Source organism: Saccostrea cucullata, unplaced genomic scaffold (genome assembly GCF_032062105.1).
Source record: "Saccostrea cucullata isolate Sc308-1 unplaced genomic scaffold, CSIRO_AGI_Scuc_v1 ctg398, whole genome shotgun sequence".
NCBI lineage: Eukaryota > Metazoa > Mollusca > Bivalvia > Ostreida > Ostreidae > Saccostrea > Saccostrea cuccullata.
Genome location: NW_026929671.1, coordinates 137,709 through 165,085, shown reverse-complemented (window position 1 = coordinate 165,085; position 27,377 = coordinate 137,709). Strand labels below are relative to the sequence as shown.

The 27,377-nt window shown below is 35.2% G+C and overlaps 1 protein-coding gene across 1 annotated transcript in view; it reads left to right on the top strand.

Annotated features, from left to right (window-relative positions):
* Positions 1–27,377, top strand: part of LOC134281717 (uncharacterized) — a 41,914-nt gene extending 14,537 nt beyond the window's left edge. Inside the window, exons 3-8 of the mRNA XM_062764148.1 lie at positions 22,403–22,609; positions 24,113–24,274; positions 24,380–24,874; positions 26,416–26,451; positions 26,675–26,916; positions 27,141–27,377. Coding sequence (XP_062620132.1) covers positions 22,403–22,609; positions 24,113–24,274; positions 24,380–24,874; positions 26,416–26,451; positions 26,675–26,916; positions 27,141–27,335 — 1,337 coding nt within the window. The 3' untranslated portion in view covers positions 27,336–27,377. The remainder of the gene's footprint in view (positions 1–22,402; positions 22,610–24,112; positions 24,275–24,379; positions 24,875–26,415; positions 26,452–26,674; positions 26,917–27,140) is intronic.

Here is a 27,377-nt window from a genome sequence, read left to right as displayed (position 1 = left end):
ATGATTAGGTTTCTGATTAACATTAAGGAGGACTTCAGGAAAGACAGGACTTTTTGCACAAAAAATGTCATTTTTCCAACCCAATTTGACCTCCCAGGGCAATATCAAAATTCCAAAACCTTACTGCACATCTACATGACACCACCAACCATCTCCCTAAAGATGATTAGCCTACTGTGTAAAATGTAAGAGGAGTTCAGGGAAGACGGGGCTTTTTGCATAAAAAACATCATTTTTCGACCCCAATTTGACCCCCTGGGGCAAAATCAAAATTCCGAAACCTTACTGCACATCTACATGACACCCCCAACCATCTCCCAAAAGATGATTAGCCTACTGTGTAAAATGTAAGAGGAGTTCAGGGAAGACGGGGCTTTTTGCATAAAAAACATCATTTTTCGACCCCCATTTGACCCCCCGGGGCAAAATCAAAATTCCGAAACCTTACTGCACATCTACATGACACCACCAACCATCTCCCAAAAGATGATTAGCCTACTGTGTAAAATGTAAGAGGAGTTCAGGGAAGACGGGGCTTTTTGCATAAAAAATGTCATTTTTCGACCCCCATTTGACCCCCCGGGGCAAAATCAAAATTCCGAAACCTTACTGCACATCTACATGACACCACCAACCATCTCCCAAAAGATGATTAGCCTACTGTGTAAAATGTAAGAGGAGTTCAGGGAAGACGGGGCTTTTTGCATAAAAAATGTCATTTTTCGACCCCCATTTGACCCCCCGGGGCAAAATCAAAATTCCAAAACCTTACTGCACATCTACATGACACCACCAACCATCTCCCAAAAGATGATTAGCCTACTGTGTAAAATGTAAGAGGAGTTCAGGGAAGATGGGGGTTTTTGCATAAATAACGTCATTTTTCGACCCCCATTTGACCCCCCGGGGCAAAATCAAAATTCCGAAACCTTACTGCACATCTACATGACACCACCAACCATCTCCCAAAAGATGATTAGCCTACTGTGTAAAATGTAAGAGGAGTTCAGGGAAGACGGGGCTTTTTGCATAAAAAACGTCATTTTTCGACCCCCATTTGACCCCCCGGGGCAAAATCAAAATTCCAAAACCTTCCTGCACATCTACATGACCCAACCAACCATCTCCCACAAGATGATTAGGCTACTGTGTAAAATGTAAGAGGAGTTCAGGGAAGACGGGGCTTTTTGCATAAAAAATGTCATTTTTCGACCCCCATTTGACCCCCCGGGGCAAAATCAAAATTCCGAAACCTTACTGCACATCTACATGACACCCCCAACCATCTCCCAAAAGATGATTAGCCTACTGTGTAAAATGTAAGAGGAGTTCAGGGAAGACGGGGCTTTTTGCATAAAAAACATCATTTTTCGACCCCCATTTGACCCCCCGGGGCAAAATCAAAATTCCGAAACCTTACTGCACATCTACATGACACCACCAACCATCTCCCAAAAGATGATTAGTCTACTGTGTAAAATGTAAGAGGAGTTCAGGGAAGACGGGGCTTTTTGCATAAAAAACGTCATTTTTCGACCCCCATTTGACCCCCCGGGGCAAAATCAAAATTCCGAAACCTTACTGCACATCTACATGACACCACAAACCATCTCCCTAAAGATGATTAGCCTACTGTGTAAAATGTTAGAGGAGTTCAGGGAAGACGGGGCTTTTTGCATAAAAAACATCATTTTTCGACCCCCATTTGACCCCCCGGGGCAAAATCAAAATTCCGAAACCTTACTGCACATCTACATGACACCACCAACCATCTCCCAAAAGATGATTAGTCTACTGTGTAAAATGTAAGAGGAGTTAAGGGAAGACGGGGCTTTTTGCATAAAAAACGTCATTTTTCGACCCCCATTTGACCCCCCGGGGCAAAATCAAAATTCCGAAACCTTACTGCACATCTACATGACACCACAAACCATCTCCCTAAAGATGATTAGCCTACTGTGTAAAATGTAAGAGGAGTTCAGGGAAGATGGGGCTTTTTGCATAAAAAACGTCATTTTTCGACCCCCATTTGACCCCCCGGGGCAAAATCAAAATTCCGAAACCTTACTGCACATCTACATGACACCATCAACCATCTCCCAAAAGATGATTAGCCTACTGTGTAAAATGTAAGAGGAGTTCAGGGAAGACGGGGCTTTTTGCATAAAAAACGTCATTTTTCGACCCCCATTTGACCCCCCGGGGCAAAATCAAAATTCCGAAACCTTACTGCACATCTACATGACACCCCCAACCATCTCCCAAAAGATGATTAGCCTACTGTGTAAAATGTAAGAGGAGTTTAGGGAAGAAAAGTGTGACAGACGGACGGACGGACGGACGGACGGACATGAGTAACAACAATATACCCGAAATTTCTTTAGAAAGTGCGGGTATAATTATCAACTCCTGTGATACCTAGGTAACACTCTTGTCGCTTGGACGTTGCTCCTATGAATTTTGCACTGTTTCCATACCCGATCACTTAACTGCGAAGACATCAATTTTGAATATTTTACTATCATCCAAAACAACACAAAAGTAAGATGTCTTGATATAGATTTTTAATGAAAACAATACAAAATAGGAGCAGAACAAACACGGATCTCCAAAACATCATGTAGGATCAAGTGCCATGGAGGAGTGAGCATACCCTGACGAGCGGTCGTGAGCTCCTAGTTATGATCAGGAAATAAATTGAAAATCCGTCGTCAATTCAGTGCATTTATTTTGAACAAACAATGAGTATGAAAAACTTCAGTCAGCATATGACTCAGTGATAAATTGTAGGGATGTCAACGAATAGTCGACTATTCGACTATCAGTCGAATGGACCAACGATCGAATAATCAAACGAAATTCGAATATTTAAAAAATGCAAAAAAGTAGGTGTTAAAGAATTCTCAACTCAAAATTGGAAAGCGTCATTCCTCAAACCATTATAGTATCCATCCTCAGACGAATAAGAGCTTAAACACAGTCACCGTATTTAAAAATTAAAGTTACCACATTGTTTACATAGAGAGAACAATAATTACATACAGTGATAATTATTTCTTAATTACTGACCTTTTTTGTCATTGTAGTAAATTATGCAGCGCTTTGCTGGACTTTAAAAATTATTAATTGGACTTATACCAATTATAAATTTATTTATTATATAACCTCTAAGAATGTTAAAATTATGCAACAGGAACACAGCATATCCGTGAAGTTTTGAAACTTCGATAATTATTAAAACAATAATCTCCTCCTCTTTTCCATTTTATTTCAAATAACCTTTAAAAACACTGCTGACAATTCTCTTTGCGTACTAGAACGAAAGAATGTACAGACCAATTATTGAATGTAATTTACGAAGAATCATACATTTTTGAGAATCAATTGCTGGTGTAAATTTATTCCATTTCTACATCTTATCCCAACCTAAGGATCATCTGAATATCGATGTGTAACACACAGTATAGGCATTTAATGTTACTTTTTACATAGATTTACGAAGAGGGCTTTTGATTTATTAAACCCGGTCGATGAGATTTTTTTTCAAAAAATGCTCCAAATAGTCGACTATCGTTCGAATAATGCAATCAAATGTTCGGCTAAGGAAAATAAATATTTTGACATCCCTAATAAATTGTATTTGCTGGCAAGGTCATTCTATCAACTATAAAATTTACAAAATGATGACTTTAAAAAAATACTACTGATATTCTTGTTTTAGCAACTTGTTTGTCAATAATATACTTCGTTTTAGAAATTGTTGACAAACACAGATCATAATTTTTCGTATCTAATCAAATGAGATATTTAAACTCCGTACGCAGGTGATGAAGGTATATTGTTGCATATTTGTAAGTAAGGGAAGTTGACGATAGAAAAAATAAAGTCATCACGTTTATCTTAATTAGAGCTTGTTTGTTAATTTATAAATGTCTTTTTTAAGTAAAAATCCTAATTTGAAACAGATGTGTTAGAGTCTGTGGTATCTTTAATCTCAGACTCAACAGGATATATCGTATCGACATAAAATTGGAAATTACCATCGTTAATTGGCAATTTGTTGTTGTTTTACTTAAATGTACTTTGAAGGTGACAACAAGTGATTTCTTCTTTTCACGCACAAGATTTTGCACAAATTCTGCTTTATTTAATCAGACATGGATCATACACAGTTCACTTTAGATAAAAATCAAAACTTTTCAAAAAACCCTCGCATTTTAAAAAAAAATGCAAAATAAATGACAATAAAAGAATGTGTATAATTTTCATCTTTATATTAAAGTGAGAATCTGTTTTTGATTAAGCTTTCCGTGAACTTAGTTAAAATAAATTTGATCCTTTTTGCATCAAACAATTTTGATTCACAATAATTACTCAAGATTTTTAAAATTTGTCCCAACAGACTTATGATTCCAACATTTTCCAAAGTCAATTTTTTTTATGTTGTTTGTGCATCAGACGTGTAAAGCATTTCTTGTTATATAAGATGAGGAGCCACTTAGTGAAGGACAAACTGGATTGGTATCCGCCTGTCAGGTTGGATATACTGCTGACTGTAACAGAACTTACAACATTGAAGTAAAGAACTGCGGCGAGTTCCTCGTCTACAAATTGACACCAGTGGAATTATGTGATTCTGCATATTGTTTTGGTATGAAAACGATTAAACATGTCATAATTTGATATTAATTTAAAATTTTGTCTTCATAAAAAATGCTTTTTGGTGGTTTAAGTATGGCTTATAAGTTAACATTACGTAGAACTTTATTATTTTTGGCTCCAAAAATGTACTGTATGCCCGGTCAAATGACTCAAATTGGAAGCATGAAGAAGGATATAGAGATAAAGAACAGTATTCCGTCTCAAAGTCCATAGAACAATACAAAATAAGAGCAGCGCAAACAGGGACTCCAGAAACATCCGAGGTGGGATCAGGTGCCATGGAGGAGTGAGCATCCCCTGCCGACCGGTCACACTCGCCGTGTGCTCCTGGTCATGATCAGGAAATAAAGGAAAAAATCCGTCGTCAATTCAGTGTATAAATAATGGACTAACAATTTGTATGAAAAACATCTGTCAGCATTTGACTTCATATATGGAGATGACGAACAGTATTTCAGCTTAAAAGTTCATCAAACAATACAATACAATACAATACAAACAATACAATACAAATTGGAGCAAAGCAAGCACGGACAACTAAAACATCAGAGATGGGATCAGGTGTCATGGAGGAGTGAAGATCCTTTCCGACCGGTAAAACCCACCGTGTGTTCCTTGTCATAATTGGGAAATTCTGTAAAAATCTGTCGACAATTTAGTGTGTATAAAATGGCCTAATAATTTGTACAAAAAGAAAAACGTCAGGCATCATATGACTCAATGATAAACTCTATTTGCTGTCAAGGTCATTGTATCGACCATAGAACCTAAAAAATGATGATTTAAAAAAAATGCTGATATTCTTGTTTCATCAACTGGTTTGTCAATAATTTACATCGTTTTAAGAATTGTTTATACGTAAAACATTCTCTAACGTATCAAAGCAACTGAGAGATATAATCCCCGTGTGCAGTGTTGAAGTATATTACTGCATAAGTAAGGGAAGTTGACAATAGAAAAGTTAAAGTCGTCACGTTTCTTATAAAGCTTGGTTGTTAGATTACCATTAATGTGTATAATGATGAAAAGTTGCAAGTTTTAATGCTGTTAAATTTGGTAAAATTTTGTGATGTCAGACTTTCCAAAAGTTCCTTGGAATTTTTAACAATCCACATCTCAAGTATATTGTTGCACAGTACAGACGATTCTCCTTCATTTATGTTTATTAATGAGGAGTAAAGAAAGAGGCTTGGTTGAACATTTACTGGAACCCGCTATGCATCTTTGTTTGTAAGAATTTTTATGAAGTTTTGGAATGTGCAATATAGATATCATGGTAATTAGATTAGATTATCTGGTTTGATAATGAAGTTTTAAAAATTAAAAGAATCTGTATTCAACGGATTGTGTTTTTTTAATATGAAAAGCGCGTTTCATTTGATATACAGGTACAGGTATTAATCATTTTTATGCCTTGTGTTTTAATTTTTTTGTTTGTTTTATTTTCAGAAAAAAATTATAAATGGTAAGACTTTCATTCATACAAATCGTAGAACTGTGTCATTATTAACTGGTATATGGATTATGCTAATAAAAGGTAAGGGTTACATGATTCGATTAATTATTTATAAAGAAAGAAATAAAATAACGTTACATTATATTGTTCTAGGAACATAATTAGTCTTACCGAGCGAGGTCCAAATAATGGCAGATACTCTGGGGTTTTTTTTTTTACAGAAACAACAACATTTATAACACCTTTGGATGCAATCACAACTTCATATGCAGCGGCAGGTGAAACATCATCGGAAGTAACGTTTAGTACTCACAACACAGCCTCAATCATTGTTTCGACCACTGAGTCAAGTAAAGTTGTAACTTATCCACCGACTAACCCCTCTACTGAGACAAGTATAGATGTATCATATCCACCGACTAACCCCTCTACTGAGACAAGTATAGATGTAACATATCCACCTACTAACCCCTCTATTGAGACAAGTAAAGATGTATCATATCCACCAACTAACCCCTCTACTGAGACAAGTGTACATGTAACATATCCACCAACTAACCCCTCTATTGAGACAAGTAAAGATGTATCATATCCACCAACTAATCCCTCTACTGAGACAAGTAAAGATGTAACATATCCACCAACTAATCCCTCTACTAAGACAAGTAAAGATGTAACATATCCACCAACTAACCCCTCTACTGAGACAAGTATAGATGTATCATATCCAACAACTAACCCCTCTACTGTGACAAGTATAGATGTATCATATCCAACAACTAACCCCTCTACTGACTCAAGTATAGATGTAACATATCCACCTACTAACCCCTCTATTGAGACAAGTATAGATGTAACATATCCACCAACTAACCCCTCTATTGAGACAAGTTTAGATGTAACATATCCACCAACTAACCCCTCTACTAAGACAAGTATAGATGTATCATATCCAACAACTAACCCCTCTACTGAGACAAGTGTACATGTAACATATCCACCAACTAACCCCTCTACTGAGACAAGTGTACATGTAACATATCCAACAACTAACCCCTCTACTGAGACAAGTAAAGATGTAACATATCCACCGACTAACCCCTCCACTAGGACAAGTATAGATGTAACATATCCACCTACTAACCCCTCTACTGAGACAAGTATAGATGTATCATATCCAACCACTAACCCCTCTACTGACTCAAGTATAGATGTAACATATCCACCTAATAACCCCACTACTGAGACAAGTAAAGATGTAACATATCCACCAACTAACCCCTCTACTGAGACAAGTATAGATGTATCATATCCAACCACTAACCCCTCTACTGACTCAAGTATAGATGTAACATATCCACCTAATAACCCCTCTATTGAGACAAGTAAAGATGTAACATATCCAACAACTAACCCCTCTACTGAGACAAGTATAGATGTAACATATCCAACAACTAACCCCTCTATTGAGACAAGTAAAGATGTAACATATCCACCAACTAATCCCTCTACTAAGACAAGTAAAGATGTAACATATCCACCAACTAACCCCTCTACTGAGACAAGTATAGATGTATCATATCCAACAACTAACCCCTCTACTGTGACAAGTATAGATGTATCATATCCAACAACTAACCCCTCTACTGACTCAAGTATAGATGTAACATATCCACCTACTAACCCCTCTATTGAGACAAGTATAGATGTAACATATCCACCAACTAACCCCTCTATTGAGACAAGTTTAGATGTAACATATCCACCAACTAACCCCTCTACTAAGACAAGTATAGATGTATCATATCCAACAACTAACCCCTCTACTGAGACAAGTGTACATGTAACATATCCACCAACTAACCCCTCTACTGAGACAAGTGTACATGTAACATATCCAACAACTAACCCCTCTACTGAGACAAGTAAAGATTTAACATATCCACCGACTAACCCCTCTACTAGGACAAGTATAGATGTAACATATCCACCAACTAACCCCTCTACTGAGACAAGTATAGATGTAACATATCCACCAACTAACCCCTCTACTGAGACAAGTATAGATGTATCATATCCAACCACTAACCCCTCTACTGACTCAAGTATAGATGTAACATATCCACCTAATAACCCCTCTATTGAGACAAGTAAAGATGTAACATATCCACCAACTAACCCCTCTACTAAGACAAGTATAGATGTATCATATCCAACAACTAACCCCTCTATTGAGACAAGTAAAGATGTAACATATCCACCAACTAACCCCTCTATTGAGACAAGTATAGATGTAACATATCCACCAACTAACCCCTCTATTGAGAAAAGTATAGATGTAACATATCCATCAACAAACTCCTCTATTGAGACAAGTATAGATGTAACATATCCACCAGCTAACCCCTCCACTCAGACAAGTATAGATGTAACATATCCATCAATTAACCCCACTACTGAGACAAGTATAGATGTAACATATCCAACAACTAACCTCTCTACTGAGACAAGTAAAGATGTAACATATCCACCTACTAACCCCTCTACTGAGACAAGTAAAGATGTAACATATCCACCAACTAACCCCTCTACTGAGACAAGTAAAGATGTAACATATCCACCCACTAACCCCTCTACTGAGACAAGTAAAGATGTAACATATCCACCAACTAACCCCTCTACTGAGACAAGTATAGATGTAACATATCCACCAACTAACCCCTCTACTGAGACAAGTATAGATGTAACATATCCACCAACTAACCCCTCTATTGAGACAAGTATAGATGTAACATATCCACCAACTAACTCCTCTACTGTGACAAGTAAAGATGTAACATATCCAGCAACTAACTCCTTTAATGAGACAAGTAAAGATGTAACATATCCACCGACTAACTCCTCTACTGTGACAAATAAAGATGTAACATATCCACCTACTAACCCCTCTTCTGAGAAAAGTAAAGACGTAACATATCTACCGACTAACTTTTCTACTGAGACAAGTATAGATGTAACATATCTACCAAATATCCCCTCTACTGAGACAAGTAAAGATGTATCATATGCACCAAGTAAACCTACTACGGAGCCAAGTAAAGGTACGTGTATAACATTTTAACGAAGTAGCTTTCCATGTACAATTAAGAAGTAAAAATGTTACATTACCTGAAACCATATCTATTTCTTTACTAAATAAAGATGAAACTTTTTACAATGATAAATGTACAATATTCATATGCTCCTTTATTTCAGAAAATTATACTTCTTAATTCATTAATGGATTTTTTCAAAAATGAATAATACAGGATTAATTTGTTGATAATTCTTTCGGACTCTAAGCTTTCTGTAAGTCGAACTCACCATAATGACATGGGATATTTTTTAAATGTTTATATAGCTATAAGCTTCAGAAAAAAATCAACAAAAGCTGCATTCCAAGAACAATATACATTTACGTATGATTTAAAGGCTTGCCTGTTTCTCATTTTAGTCTTGTCCAGCAAACTGTGCAAAGGTAGAGCATTGATATTATATTATCATTTTATCAATGAAATACGCGGGTATGTTAAGGAAGCATATAAGTCATTTCTCGGGAAATTTAGACTTTTTAAAGAAAATTACCAAAACCGCTGATAAACATAAACTGTTATTAACTATTGCATACAGATAAAAGAGTGTCTAATACAAAGACGTACACCACGGCCACGGCATCACGAGACTTCTATTAATAGCGAAATTTTCCTTGATAAAAAGCTAACAGAACAACAATACTCCGGAGTTTATAATGTCTTCGATTAAATAATATAGTTGAAAAAACATTTATTTTCCCTAAAAAGTGCTGCTAGAATCCCACTGTCCTGTCAGTAAAATAATTATTCCACCCATTCGCACGAAACCTTACCCTATGTTTTGAATTTTATACATGTGAACTGGAATTTTTCGAAAAACCATGCTTAACTCAGGATTCTAGCAGCACTTTCCAAGTTTGTCAGAAGGCATACTTTCCATCTGTACAAATTTAATGTTTTTGAAAAATCCATCTAATTGTTGTTCTGTTGCATTATTTATGTCACAAATGACAGAGGAAAGGCCGACCGGGATGCGTATATAGCTGACTGTCTTCGAAAGAGAATATAATCGATGAAAATAAATTAACATACCTGTTTAATTAACTGAAGTCCATATGAATTTCACACAATATTCACGATATTTCCTTTTAAACTCCATTTCATGTATCTTTGTACCTGCCGTCTTATCCAAATTCTCTTTACACGACATGATCAATTCCTAAGTTACTGGATATGCACATATGACGTCATCGGTGGTAAATTATAATCAAAATGACTGACACAGCATGACAAAATAAATACATCTTAATTGTGTTTATATTTACATGTTTCTATTCATTTTCTAGAGTTAAATTACATCTCTAAATACCAATGTTACAAAAACTTGTGTTCTTAAATTGACGTCATATTGCCTACTATGACGTCATCATGTAGCACTGATTAAGTCAAGGTAGAATATTTTGTATGCTTCTTTACTACCCCTGAGTATATGGAGATTACGAACAGCATTGGAGTTCAGAAGACCATATTTAACAACGCAAATCTGGAGCCAAGAAAAAACAGACCTCAGACATCAGAATTTAAGTGGGATCAGGTGCCCTGCGTATAGGACGAAACCTAAAATGCCTTTGTCTTAATTATTACGACCAAATGTTTCGTCGGAATACTTTTCAGGTGTGGATCACATTGATGTTTTTAATGACCATTCTGGGGACACTAAACTAAGGATGATAAGGGCATTAGACGGAGACAACATGACCTGCTTTCAGCTACCCCTCCAGGATGACCAAACCCCGTTCTTTCTGGTCAGGATTTCCGTTCCTGAAACCTTTCGGATTAAGGCTATTCCATATGATATCACCATAACAGGAAATGGACTATCATGTGAAAGACACTCTATCGCGAGGATGAGTCAGGCAAGATTTTAGGAATCAAATACTGTGAAAGCTTAATCTTGTATTATAAAACTTGTTGTAACTCGGGCATCATAAAGCAAAAGTCACATTTTCTTATCATTTGTAAAAAAGGTATTTCAAATCTAACTTTACGGTATTTAATCTCTGATAGGAACAAATTCATTTAAATTGAATACATAACAGATATGTAGGCATTAAAAACTCAGTATATTTAGAAATAATTCCTATATATATACATTTGTGGTATCTCTCCATTATTTAAACATACATAGAACAATATCTTCAATTCTGTATGAAGAGTTAGAGGTCAATACGTGACCTAATCACATGGCGCAATGATCTCTACCGGTACATAAATTATAAAATGACTTGCTCTACTTGCTTTTCATGTATAAAAAATGAACAAAATAAGCAAGTAAAATAATGATTATTTTATTTACAATGTTAAGGAGTATTTCGTACATTTTTTTTTTTTTTTTTTGGCTATCGATTTAACCTGAGTGTGTACATAGAGAATAATCACATAGAAACTAGCGTTTTGTTTACAAGATTTATGTCACTTTTGTCAGCTGCAATGAGTCTATAAAATTTATCCTTATCTTTTGGGTAGACCTTTAGTTAAAGTTCCGTGAAAAACTATGATTTTTACATTGAATTCTACTCACAATAAATGTGTAAATCTGTTGGAAAATATCACAGCATTGCAATCATGCCACGGACAGCTGACATACACTTCGGCGTTGTCGTAACAATAAGCTGTCGCCAGTGACTCTGTGTTTTCATCATAAATATGCCTTTATTTATTAAAATCGTAGATTGACTGTTTTTTAACAAATCTAATACTTGATTGCAAATTAACTGGCTCGGTCAAGTGTTTCCATCCATCAGATTCATCCATCCCTTTCCGGCGACCGAAATTCCTCCAACTTTTATCATCGACTTTCGGACCTGTTTCTTGTGTCTTTTCAGCACTGATGATAAATTTTCACGAATAAAAATATTCCTTTAGACAACATTCTGTTCACTATTACTGATCACAATAAGCCTTTCACAAAATATTCCCTTATAATTAAATCCTTAGTCTGATGAATTCGAAGCGTAACCGCCATTCAAACCTATTTACACCTTGTGTCATTTTACAAAATCTACGACGGACGGTTGGTGCTGTAATTTATATTTGAAAATATTCTGTTGTCTGCGTCAAATTTATATATAAGTTATAAATATCAAGTTTATAAACTTCAATTGGAATTGAAGTGGGTCGGTACGTGATCAAATCTGCTGAGAAGGCCTTCGGTCTTCACAGGATTTCATCACGTGACCTACCCACTTCAATACCCATTGAAGTTTATAAACTTGTTATTTATTTCTTAATTATTACTATTAACATGTAAAGTGCGATGTGTCCTTATTCATGACCTTAAATTTTAGTAAGAGCTTTCCCCCTTTTCTAATTAATAAAAAAATCAATTAAAAAATTTAGCTGGTAAAAAAAATTGTTTCCAATTGTCTTTCTATTTTTAATGTTTCAATGCATCTTTCCAACGCAGTATATCTTGATATTCAAACTATTTGAATTTTTATTTCTAAAAAAAAAATGCTTTTCCCCATAAACATCAAGACTTTGTAAATTAACAACTGCTTAATTAATGAAATTTTTGAAACTTTCTCATAGGGAATCCTTTTTCAAAATAAAATGCTTTAATATAATATCAAAGTATTTTGTACGTGATGGACATTTAAAGGTAGAGAATTTGGTCTTATTAGGGAAGGAAATACCTAAATGTGCTTAAAAATAAATTCCGCCAAATTAGATAAGTATTTCTTTGATGAATTCTTATCGCTTTCAACGGAATTAGAACGTTGATTCTTTTTAGCTCACCTGAGCAGAAGGCTCAAGTGACCTTTTTCTGATCACATTTTGTCCGTCGTCCGTCCGTCTGTCTGTCTATCTAGCTGTCTGTCTGTCCGTCTGTAAACTTTTCACATTTTCGACTTCTTCTCAAGAACCACTGGGCCAATTTTGAATAAACTTGGTACAAAGCATCCTTGGGTGAAGGAAAATTTGAATTGTTAAAACGAAGGGCCACGTCCCCTCACAAGGGGAGATAATCAAGAAAAGACAAAAATAGGGAGGGGTCACTGAAAAATCTTCTTCTCAAGAACCACTGGGCCAGAAAAGCTGAAACTTATATGGAAGCATCCTGGGGTAGTGCAAATTCTAAATTGTTCAAATCGTGACCCCCGGGGATAGGGCGGGCCACAATGGGGAATCAAAGTTTTACATAGAAATATATAGGAAAAATCTTTGAAAATCTTCTTCTCAAGAACCACTGGGCCAGAAAAGCTGAAACTTATGTGGAAGCATTCTGGGGTAGTGTAGATTCTTAATTGTTCAAATCATGATCCCCGGGGATAGGGCGGGGCCACAATGGGGAATCAAAGTTTTACATAGAAATATATAGGAAAAATCTTTGAAATTTTTCTTCTCAAGAACCACTGGGCCAGAAAAGCCGAAACTTATGTGGAAGCATCCTTGGGTAGTGTAGATTCTAAATTGTTCAAATCATGACCCCCTGGGATAGGGCGGGGCTACAATGGGGAATCAAAGTTTTACATAGAAATATATGGGAAAAATCTTTGAAAATCTTCTTCTCAAGAACCACTGGGCCAGAAAAGCTGAAACATGTTGAAGCATTCTGGGGTAGTGTAGATTCTTAATTGTTCAAATCATGACCCCTGGGGATAGGGCGGGGCCACAATGGGGAATCAAAGTTTTATATAGAAATATATAGGAAAAAATCTGTGAAAATCTGCTTCTCAAGAACCACTGGGCCAGAAAAGCCGAAACTTATGTGGAAGCATCCTGGGGTAGTGTAGATTCTAAATTGTTAAAATCATGACCCCCGGGGATAGGGCGGGGCCACAATGGGGAATCAAAGTTTTACATAGAAATATATGGGAAAAATCTTTGAAAATCTTCTTCTCAAGAACCACTGGGCCAGAAAAGCTGAAACATGTTGAAGCATTCTGGGGTAGTGTAGATTCTTAATTGTTCAAATCATGATCCCCGGGGATAGGGCGGGGCCACAATGGGGAATCAAAGTTTTACATAGAAATATATGTAAAAATCTTTGAAAATCTTTTTCTCAAGAACCACTGGGCCAAAAAAGCTGAAACTTACACGGAAGCATCCTGGGGTAGTACAAATTCTAAATTGTTCAAATCATGACTTCCGGGGGTAGTTTGGGGCCTAGATGGGGAATCAAAGTTTTACATTGAAATATATAGAACAAATCTTTAAAAATCTTCTTCTCAAGAACCACTGCGCCAGAAAAGCTGAAACTTGTGTGGAAACATCCTTGGGTAGTGTAGATTCTAAATTGTTCAAATCATGACCCCCGGGGGTACGGCGGGACCACAATGGGGAATCAAAGTGTGGCATAGAAATATAAAGGAACATTTTTTGAAATTTTTCTTCTCAAGAACCACTGTGCCAGAAAAGTTGAAACGTATGTGGAGGTATCCCAGTGTAGTGTAGAGTCTAAATTGTTCTCATCATGACCCCCAGGGGTTAAGCAGGGCCACAATGGGGAATCAAAAGTTTACAATGTTGAATCAAAGCATCCTATTTTAGCGTAGATTTCAAATTGTCTAAATTATGATCAGTTAGGTAGGGTGGGGTCACAATTTGTATTACAAGGGAGAAGTCTGGTAAAGAACGTAAAGGTCAAAGCTTCTCAGGTGAGCGATGTGGCCCATGGGCCTCTTGTTGTTTTGCAGGTTTCCTATCGCGTTGTGGGACAACCAACGCAGTTTTGTTCGCTGCTCAGTGATGTTAAAATAGCAGGACTTTCTGTTTGCAATTACTACTGCGCATGTCCGAATCCCTTAAGCTGCAGAGAAGTAACCATCTACCTGGCAAGCGGAAACAACCGGGAACCCTGGTCCTTATGTGAAGTGTTTGCATCCAATCTATAACTGAACATTGCTTTTACTGAAACAGAACAATGATCCTATTGGAAGAAAACAATTCTCCTACTTCTAAAGTTGAAAAATGTCCCTGCTACTGGTGCTGAAAATTTTTTTATTATGTTTTGACAATTGACGATGTAGTTATAACATAAAACGTGTCTTTCAAGCAAAAAAAATCTCCATGTAAATTAGGTAAATAGATCCACACAAATAAAAAAAAAATTGGTCCGTGAATATTGGCTCTTGATGAAGTATAATTTACAGATTATCTATCTGAATAATTTCCCTCTTTTACTTGGATGTATAATAGTACACATTTTCGTTAATACATGCAGTTTCTGCCATAATTATCTTTAATGCAACGAATCCAGAAAAGAGAAAATGCTACTTTTTATCATTGTTGAGTTACGATTGGTATACTACTGTTATTTTTATGGCTCAATTTTATATGATGACATTCTATTTTTGTAAAAAATGCACTTATGTGTAACTTTAATATTCAAGTTTTGAATGAATATTGCTATTTTCACTCAGATCATGATCCCAAGGCAATTGTAACATATGTACACATTATTTTTGCAATTGCCAGTTTACCCCCCCTCTCTCTCTCTCTCTCTTTGAAGGCATGGTAGTTTTTATGTGTCTTGTATGTAATGAGTGATCAAACGTCAAGCATTCCAAGAACTGGTATTTACATAAATAAAGGGCATAAACATATGGGACTATTTATCAAGAATGTGTGTCAGGGGCATTTCACGATAATAGAAAATGCATCATTTAATTAATATGTAAAATAAAATTCTACATTGGGACGTTAATATAACCAAACTATTTTTGACATCATTTTATGGCATATACACCTTACAAACACGTCATTTCTCTTCATATTTTGGATGTCGTTGGTCATATAACACATCTGGCTGTGCCAACAAATTATCATACCGCGCTAACGTATGAATTCAAATTGAATGCTTAAAAATAACACACACGATCCTAGTCACCGCGCGGTAGAAATACAGTAGGAACTACATTATTTTCAATACGCTATGAACACCTTCAAGTAAGGGGTATATTGATTTTACCCACTTCAATAAAAACAATTATTTTGTTGAATTAACGTAAAAATACAACATCTGTGTGTTTAAAAATAATTAGTCATTTTCTTTGCTCACAATGCTCATTTGTGTTAGTATAAAGCTTTCCAACGTCACAAACGGCTGTTGCGTCTAATAAGCACAAGAGTTATGAAATCGCAAACGCGCGGTATTCAATTTATCGGCACAGCCTGGTATGGTATAGGACCGAGCGATATCAAAAATTTTAAAAAGCAATGTTTAAATATGAAGTGTCTGATTTTTTTTCATGAATATTTCCAATTAAACATTTTTATTGTTAGTATGCACAGTTTTATTTGCTATACATATATATCTGAAACTTTGCAGAGTGAAACATACAACTAAAAAAAGTGATAGTTATTGAGTCAAATGCTGACTGGCGTATTTCATACTAATTGTTAGTCCTTTATTTATACACTGAATTGACGACGGATTTTTCACTTATCACCCGATCATGACAAGGAGCACAGGGCGGGTGTGACCGGTCACCAGGGGATGCTCACTCCTCCAGGGAACCTGATCCCATCTCTGATGTTTCGGAGGTCCGTATTTGCTCTTCTCTTTTTTGTGTTTTACGGACTTTGAAATTGAATATTGATCGTTATCTCCATATCCTTCTTTCACATGTATCAATGGTTTATCCATTAATTAAACAATCAAATTATTCTTTTGTTTTTTTTTTTTGTTTTTTTTTTTTTTTGTTTTTGGTTTGTTCTTTTTTTGTAACAAAAATGGCCCTTGTTATGTGTATAAATTATATAATGCATATATATTAATCAGCATACTGATAAATATGGCTCCAATGGTTGTTTTTTTATAAATTATGCAATCCCCTTTTTCTGTGTAATTTTAACTCGACAATAACGAGGATTTTCCAGATAGGAACAGTATGAACGAGGCTTCCACCGACACTATTGACACGAATGTAAGGAAGACTTGCAGGTAAGGTTAATATGAGCTTTTTTCAGTCTAGATTTCTTTTGTCTGTTTTCTGGTTGAGATGCGAGAAATGTCAGTCAAAATTTATCAGTGATAAATTTTTCAGAATCCTGTTTGAAATATTTCGATGTGCAAGTTTGAAACCATTTCGACATCTGTCATTATATTTCAATTCCAAAATTTTTAAGAGGGCAAATAAAAAAAATGCTGAATATTTAAGCTGATTACAGGATTGTCGTCGTGAGATCAGTTGTTTTTCGTCCCATTCAATAATTTTTCACTCGTATAAAACATGTCACCGTATTTCGATGAGGAACCTCAAATTTTGACCTTTACTCGGCACTCATGGCCATTGAGCATTAAGGATTCTTTATCGTGCCAATGCATTTCGTGACACGGGACTTCAGGTTATAAGGTCTTATCCACAGCATTTACTTCCAGTTGCCGAGCGCTTGGTGAAGGAGCAGTTGCTACTTAATTTTTATAGATTTTGGTCAGTCACTGCCGGGATTTGAATGCAAAATCTTCAAAACTTGGAGAGATCGCTTTTTGCCTTAGGTGAGTCGCAGCCCTGATATGACCTCACGAGCATCCTATGAAACACAAAAGATATGGGGATAAAAACAAAGCAAAGAAAATGGCCAAATAATGGCTTGATGATAAGCCTAAGTTTTCCCCGTGTTGGCAAAGTGTTTAGATTTTGAGACAGAGAGGATTTGATATTCTTTGAACCCAATGTACGATAAAAAATGCTAGAATATACCTTTATCAAGTAACAACATGAAAGCGAGTCATTGTGTGTGAAACGTTAAGACGACAAGATGGAATGTACTCTAGTTGAATCAGGAAACGATAACGAAAATCGAGCGAGTTAAAAATGTAAAGAAAATAAACAACGTCTCTAGAGTAAATGAAAACTAGAGGTACTGTGAGCAATGAGCTCACTAAATGATACCCCCCGCCTCCCATAAACTAGAGGTACTGTGAGCAATGAGCTCACTAAATGATACCCCCGCCTCCCATATGTATAAAATGGCAGTGCCCATGTTTTGCTATGGGAAACCCAGAATGTGTCGGATCAAAAAGTAAAATAGAAGGTGCACAATGGTAATATGTAATAAAGATTCTGTTAAAGTTTCATTACATTTCACTCAGTGGTATGAGAGAAGTTTTGGAAAAGAGATGGGTACCCGAAAGACGGGTAAAAGATGGACGGACAGACAGACAGAGAGACGGACGGACGGACATACCGATTACTATATACCCTCCCGCTTTTCAATCGGGGGTATAAAAATATATATCCCAAAATGCAGGATCGAGTTTCGAAAAGAGAACTCGCTATATTTGTTTTAGATGTTCTGTTAACATTTCTATATCAACTCAAAATAAACAGTGGAATGATCGAATTAAATACAAAATGTTTGGTTAGAAGACTATTGATTTTTTTTAACAAACGACTGATATGTTTCACTTCTCAAAATTCTTTTAAATAATTAGTTATTAATGATGCCTCAATAACGTTGTAGGTTCAAGACAAATAAATTTTGTGATATTAAATGCCCACATGAACAATTTATCATATATAATGCAGTGAAAACCGACACTAGTGAGTAAAGAATAGAAGGATATAATGAACAGTATTCAAGCTAAAAAGTCTATTAAACAGTACAAATTAGGAGCAGAGCAAACACGGACGACCAAAACATCAGAGATGGGATCTGGTGCCCTAGAGGAGTGAGCATCCCCTGCCGACCGGTCACACCCGCCGTGTGTACCCTGTCATGATCGAAAAAACAACAGAAAAACCGTCGATAATTTAGTATGTAAATAATGGAATAACAATTTGTACGAAGAACGTCCTTTATCTCAAACGTTCTGTGCAACAGTATAGTCGAGGATTGGTGAAAATCTTATGTGAATACTAAACCATTCCGAGGAATTTCTCAGAAAAATTTGATATCACAAAATGTTACCAAAAATAATGATATATAAAATCTATGGGACTTTTTATCTTAAGCAGGTGAAGAAGTTATATGTAATTCAATCATACTATTAAAAATGATACGACATACGATTTTAATGAGAAGAGAATTAAACTCATTATTTTGCTTGTCAGGTCACAGTATTGAAAGCCAAAATAAAATGAAATGTAATAATATTTTCAACAAAATGAGTCTCTATTGAAAATCAATCACTGTTTGATAGGCAGATATTGACCAAAAATACATTTTTTATGAATATTTCATTTCAGTAACATTGTTGCTAAACAGTTTTATTCAGTCTATTGATTTCTGACAAATATGTTTGAATATTATCAAATATGCTCCTTTTAACTGTTACATACTCAGAAAGTTTTAAATTTAGGCATTAAAATTTAAACAGATGGTAGAATTTAAACAAAAGAGATGTGTTGCACATTTGCCATTTTCATAAGATTTAAAGGTAACAAAAGGGGTAAGGAGAATAGCAGGAGAATAGAGAATACGGACTTCTAAGTAGTGAGAGGTGGGATCAGATCTAACGACTTAATTGATAATACACATGGAGACTTTAATTTTTCAATCGTCAGCTTCCCTTATCTTGCAACACTGCACCCTACATACCTGTTGATGGATTTTATGATGGCATCTTATGATGGCAAAGGTGTAATCTCTCCAGGATCCTAATTTCTTTTTATATATATGATCTCTTGAAATTTTTTTTTTTTTAATTTACTAAACTTTAAATTTATTTATTTATCGATTTTTATTTATTTGATTTTTATTTTTATTAATAGTACAATTAGTTATTTTTAATCTGACTTTAAGGGTTAAACGTAGTGCTTAATTTTTATTACCGTCATTACCGTCTTCCTTGGAAGACGGTATTGTATAGTTGAAGTTTTTTACAGTCTTCGGACTATGCACTTCCTCTCTTTTGTGATTGGTAGAAAATGCATGATGAGAAAATTTTCAATTATTTCATTGGTTGAAATGCTGTTCAAGGCAAGGGAGATAACTTTCTGATGATCTAATTTTCGTACGACTTAAAACAATTTTGCAAGATTTTCAATCATAAAAAAAAATGACAAAACGAACAACAAAATCAGCAGTAATTAATTCCTAATAACATGATTTTTTGTATAGCAAAAAATAAAAATATCTCTTTAACGTCATTATAAATAAAATTTGATTTTTATTGCTTGCAGGCTTTACAATTTGTTATTATTCTTTTCCCCTTTCTTGTTTGAAGAAGGAAATGGAATCAGCCGAGGTTTGCCGAAAGCTCTCGGCGAGTTTACGGAGATGACCGAGCGACAACCGTGGTAGGGCTAATGCCAGTAAAAAGCTAATGTAGAAATACAAAATCAAGAAATTCAAAAGAATTATACGGCCTGATAGGTGTAGATCGGTATACAGTTTAAGATTGTTGCTAAAGACGGGAAGCTTTTTCAAAAAGCTCTACTTGTATGACTTTTATTTATTTATTTATAATACTCACGTTATATTTATTTTTGTTCCTCTTAATGCAATCATATTACTTTTCAAGTTTTTTTTTTCTTTAACTAATTCTAAAGAAATTATAAATTCTTAACATTTGTTTAATTCTTAAAATTCGTTTTATCTGCCATATGTATGTGTATATATGTACATGTGTTTTTGCATGTTAATTTATGTTGTAAATGTTTTTCTTGTGATATTTTACTGTGATAGTCGGTTTAAGAGCTCTACAGAGCTCATGTTTATTGTTATGTAATGTATACAATGCCGACTTTAAATAAAATTTACTTACTTACTTACTTACTATTTTATAGATTGTTAGCCTATGATTTACTCGTATACACTGAATTGACAACGGATTTTCCGGGTTTTGACATGGACCACACGGAGAGTGTGACCGGTCGGCAGGTGATGCTCACTCCTCCGTGGTACCTGATCCTACCTCTGATGTTTCGGTGGTCCGTGTTTGCTCTGCTCCTATTTTGTGTTTTTTATGGACTTTGATAATAAATACTGTTCGTTATCTCCATATCCTTTATCCCAGTTTATTCGACAGGAAGGGTTGTAATCTATTGACAAACAAGTTCATGAAACAAGAATATGGACAGTCTTGTTTAAATCTTAAACTTGATAATTTTGTAAGTTATATGGTCGTTACTATGAATATTTTGTACAGCAAGCGTCAGACAGAATTCGATTCATAGATTGCATTTGCCAACATGATTATTTTATCGACAGTAGACGTTCCCTTTTAAACGAGGTTGAAATATAACGTAGAAATGACTCTTAGTGTTTGATTAGCAAATACATATCACCATTTTGTTGATTGATGCATATTTATATTTTATGTGAATTCTTTTCTTTTGAGCACTTTTGTAACGGACAGTATGAATGTAAAATAAATAAAAAGCAACAAAAAATGTTCCAGATTAAGTAAACTGTTATGAGATTCTACGACAAAATACTTATATAAGGATATAAATTTTGGTTTGTCATTTGAAAATAATGGAGCGGAACTTGGATATGCTTAATTTCTAATATTCCTACAATTTTTCATTAAGTCAAATGCTGATTGACGTTTTTTTTTATAGTAATTGTTTAGCTATTCTTTACCCACTGAATTGTTGACAGATTTTTTACCGTTATTCCCAAATCATGACAAGGAGTCACCCATCGACAGGGGACACTCTCTCCTCCATTACACACCATCCCATCCCTGTTGTTTAGAGGTCCGAATTCGTTCTGCTCTTGCTTTGTCGTGTTTAATGAACTCATATATCATACTCATTTACCTTTGATATTTATTATCTTCACCAGATCTCCCATTTTTGTTTTTTGTCTCTTTTAGGGATGCAGTATTACCTTAGAGAAAACAGAAGGATACTGTTGATTATCTTATTATTTGTTCAGGGTAAATTTATTGTTAATTTCTATTCATTTAAACGTTCGTTTGTAATCCACGCCTGATATTTTAATCTTAATTAAATTGACATATTTTTAAAAATGAAAGATTTATTCTATAATTGCCACAAGTTTAACTGTGCACATCGATATTTTTTCCTTATCCAATTCTTTTTACTCCAAAAATTTGTCAATTGATTTTCGTAGCAAGACCAGTTAAAATTATCCTTAGATGAATCATCCCTGGAAATATGGTCTATATTGGGTACATGTACAATGACTGTTAAAGGGAGGTTCTCGAAACAAGACCATTTACTGGGAACATGTTCCCTTCTTGCCTTTTTCTTTTTATCGAACTCGAGTTATTTATACTGATTTTAAAAAACAGATATACATGGGCAGGATCCCTGTTTGGGTGGAAACCACGGCACTCCATCCTTCCTGGAGAAGCGAAGCCCTTCGTACGAGATGGATTCGTCGCCGATCTGTGACCGGTACATCCTCGAGGGCTGGTACGGGGCGAGGGGATACAATATGTCTACCTCTCCTCCCTCTCTTACATATTGTGGTACACTGTATCCAGTCTGGTCGAATGGTAGGTTTTACAATTCATATATCTTTATAAACAAAGCAAATATACGAGGGTTGTTAGAAAAGTTCGCGGATAAGTTCTATTGTGAGCGTATTGCTTTCCATGAAACCGGAAAAACTCTCCAGATAAAAACTTCACCTATTTTTCAAAAAAATATACAAAGATTACTGTTTTCCGATGATCCTTAAAAAATATACACTATATAATCTTTATAAAACATGCTTTACGTAGCATGCTACTTTTGCGCACCTTTACATTACAAAGACCTTTTAATGAAATTAAAAATTGCACAGTTATAGTGCAAAAAAAGATATTTTTCATTGCCTACACTTAGTTTAAGGACAAAGTATTCAAATAGTAGTAACTTTATAGTACACATGTAATGAAAGGATTAACATTTTTAATTTTCCACTCCAGCGATACGTGGTAACCCTCTTGTCGCTTGGACGTTGCCCCTATGGATTTTGCACTGTTTCTATACCCGATCGCTTATCTGCGAAGACATTTATTTTTAAGCTCTCAATAATATTCGAAACAACACAAAAGACATTGTATAAAAAAAGTAACATGACTTGATATAGATATTTAATTTTTAATTAAAATAATACAAAATAGGAGCAGAGCAAACACGGACCTCCAAAACATCAGGTGTGATCATTAGCATGAAAAACTTCATTCAGCATTCAGCTGAAAAATGTCATCGTATCGACTATAAAATTTACAAAATGATGACTTTAAAAAATACTGCTGATATTCTTGTTTCAGCAACTTCTTTGCCAATAATTTACCTCGTTTTAGAATTTGTTCATACGTACAGCATGCTCTTGCGTATCGAATCAACTGAGAAATTTAAAATTCGTGCAGGTGATGATGGTATATTGCTGCATAAATAAGGAAAGTTGACGATTGAAAATTCACGTTTATGATAAAGCTTGGTTGTTAGATCACTATTTACGTCTTTTCAAGTAAAATATCCAAATATGACACAGATGTGTCAGACTCTGTGATTTATGTAATCTCAAGCTCACCAGGATATATCGTATCGACCTAAGAATGAAAATTACCATAGTTACTTGTCAATATACCTAAACGTCCCGTTGAAGGCCACAAGTAATTTCTTCTTTTCAAGCACAAGATTTTGCACAAATTCTGCTTCATCTAATCATACATGGGTCATACGTCATAATTCACAATAGATAAAAATCAAAATTAACTAACAACCCTCGTATTTTGAAAAAAAAAAATGCAAAATTAATGACAATGAAAGGATATGTATAATTCTATCTACTTATATTAAATTGTTTTTCTCTTAAGAATCTCTTTTTTGATTAAGCTTTCTGTGAACTAAGTAAAAATAAATTTGATCCTTTTTGCATCAAACAATTTTGATTCACAATAATTGCAAAAATTTGTCCCAACTGAATTATGATTCTAACATTTTCCACTGTCATTTTTTATTGTCTATGCATCAGAAATACATAAAGTAAATTATTTTTGTTATATAAGATCAGCCACCCAGTGATGGGCAAACTGGATTTGTATCTGCCTGTCAGGTTGGATTTAGCGCTAACTGTGACAAAAGTTACAACATTGAAGTAAAGAACTGTGGAGATTTCATAGTGTATAAATTGAAGCCAGTGGATTTATGTGATTCCGCATATTGTTTTGGTATGTGCCCCGGTAAACAGTGGTGGTTTTTGTTGGAGTGAAAATTTTCAGTCTTACACTCAACTACGTGTAGTATTTATATACATGTATTACTATTTTATTTAGAAACACCAACAGTTATAACATCTTCGGTCGCAATCACAACTTTTTATGCAGCAGCAGACGAAACCTCACCGGACGTAACATACAGTATTCACAACACAGCTTCGACCATTGTTTCTACCACGGAGCCAATTAAAGATGTAACATTACAACCGACCTACTCCATTTCTGAGTCAAGTAAAGATGTAACAAATCCACCAACTAACCCCTCTACTGAGTCAAGTAAAGATGTATCATATCCACCAACTAACCCCTCTACTGAGACAAGTATAGATGTATCAAATTCATCGACTAACCCCTCTACTGAGTCAAGTAAAGATGTAACAAATCCACCAACTAACCCCTCTACTGAGTCAAGTAAAGATGTATCAAATTCATCGACTAACCCCTCTACTGAGTCAAGTAAAGAAGTCACATTACAACCAGATAACCCCTCTGCTGAGTCAAGTAAAGATGTAACATATACACCAAGTAAACCTACTACGGAGCCAAGTAAAGGTACATGTATATTATTTCAACCAAGCTTTCCATGTACTATAAAGTAGTAAAAATGTTACATTACCTGAAATCATGTCTATTTCTTTATCAAATAAAGATGAAACATTTTACAATGAGAAATCGACAATATATTTAGGCTCCTTTATTTCAGAAAATTATACTGCTCAACTTGTTACTGGAAATTTTTTAAGATGAAAAATACAGAGTGAAATTGTTAATCATTTACTCGGAGTTTAACTTTCTTGTATCGAACTGATCATAATGAATGGAATTATATTTTAATGTTTATATAGCAATAAGCTTCAGAAAAAAAAATTAACAAGCTAATTCAGAGAATTCGTGTCCCCCGCTTAGGGAAAAAGTCGGATCCCCCTGACTGAATTTGTAGAATTATTAAATGTATACATGTATACTGAGGCAAATAAAATACATGTATGTCAATATGCATATACAGATTTGATTGCTTATTCTTTATTATGTGTATAGAAGATTCTTTTTATATGGAATATTTATCACACTGTAATGATGATTTTATAACCTCATAAATTTTTCATTTCACATGCTCAATACTATCACTTAGTAAAAAAAAAAAAAGAAAAGTACATGTATTTAAAAAAAAAAAAAGAAAAGAAAAAAGAAAGGATCGATCGGGATTCGATCCCGGGACCTCTCGCATGTGAAGCGAGAGACATAACCACTAGACCACGGAATCGCTTTACACAGCCGGAAGTATATGCAGAACTGAAGTCACATGTATACAATGTATATTCATGTTCGGTATTCTCAAAATTTTACACAATCCATGGTGTTTGATTTATTTAGCCTTTATTAAACAGTTCTAATAGATGTAACAAGAACATAAAGTCCGCCGATAACCTGTTTCATACGCAATAACTCGCCTCATGCCCCTGCGCTAAAAATAGCGACATGTAATACTATAAATACTAATAAAACAAACGGGACGGGGCACTTTGAGAGGGGCGAGAGAGGTCCTAGGGAGTTTTGGTATAAAATTACATTGCATAAGCTCAAAATCTTCCTGAAATATCGCCCGGAAATGATAGTGTTACACACAGACAGAATGTATAAATTTTCGACCTTGAACTTTGACCTTTTGACCTCAAAATCAATAGGGGTCTTCACTAGGCCACAGGGAGTTGTTATGTAAAATTTCATTGCAATAGCTCAAATGGTTCTAGAGATATCGTGTGGAAACGAAAGTGTTTTCACAGACAGAATTTGCTTATTTATGACCTTGACCTTTGACTTTTTGACCTCAAAATCAATAGGGGTCTTCTTTAGTCCATAGGGAGTTGCTATGCTAAATTTCATCGCAAAAGCTCAAAGGGTTCTCGAGATATCGTGTGGAAACGAAAGCGTTACAGACAGACAGAAAGACGGACGGACGGACGGACAGACGGACGGACGGACAAACCCAAATTAATATCCCCCACTTTTCAAGCGGGGGACAACAAAAAATGTTTGCCAAAAACAATATACATTTACATATGATTTAAAGTCTCGTCTGTTTCTCATTTTAGCTGGAACTCCTGTCTTGTCCAGTGTACAGTGCAAAGGTAAAGCATTGAAAATATATTATCATTTTATTAATGAAATATATGGAATTTACGAATAGTAATGAAGTTCAGAAGTACATATTTAACAACACAAATCAGGAGCAGAGCAACACAGACCTACCTCTAAAACATCAGAGGTGGGATCAAGTGCCCTACGTTGAGGACGAAACTTAAATCAGTCGTCAATTCAGTGAATAAATAATGGACTCGGATTACTTTTTAGGTGTCGATCACATTGATGTATTTAATGATCACTCTGGGGACATGAAATCAAAGATGAGTAGGGCATTAGACGGAAACAACATGACCTGCTTTCAGCTACCCCTCCAGGATGACCAAACCCCCTTCTTTCTGGTCAGGATATCCGTACCTGAAACCTTTGGGACTAAGGCTATTCCGTATGACATTACCATAGCAGGAAATGGACTGTCGTGTAATAGACACTCCATCGCGAGGATGAGTCAGGTAAGATTTTTGGAATAAAATATTGTGAAAGCTTAATATTGTATTATAAAACTTGCTGTAACTGTAAAGGTTTGATTTTTTCAATTATTTGTAAAAATGGTATTTCAAATTTAACTTTAAATATGCTTAAAAATAAATTCCGCCAAACTAGTAAAGTAATTCTTTGATGGATTTTTATTGTTATCAACGGAATTAGAACTTTGATTTTTTTCTCACAAATGTAGGTCTCCTATCGCGTTGTTGGACAACCAACGCAGTTTTGTTCGTTGCTCAGTGATGTTAAAATATCAGGACTTTCTGTCTGCAAGCTCTATTGCGCATGTCCGAATCCCGTTAGCTGTAGAGATGTAACCATCTACCTTGCAAGTGGAAAGAACCGGGAACCCTGGTCCTTATGTGAAGTGTTTGTATCTACCTAGTATCCCGAGCCCGATCTCCTACTGAACCGGGAACCCTGGTCC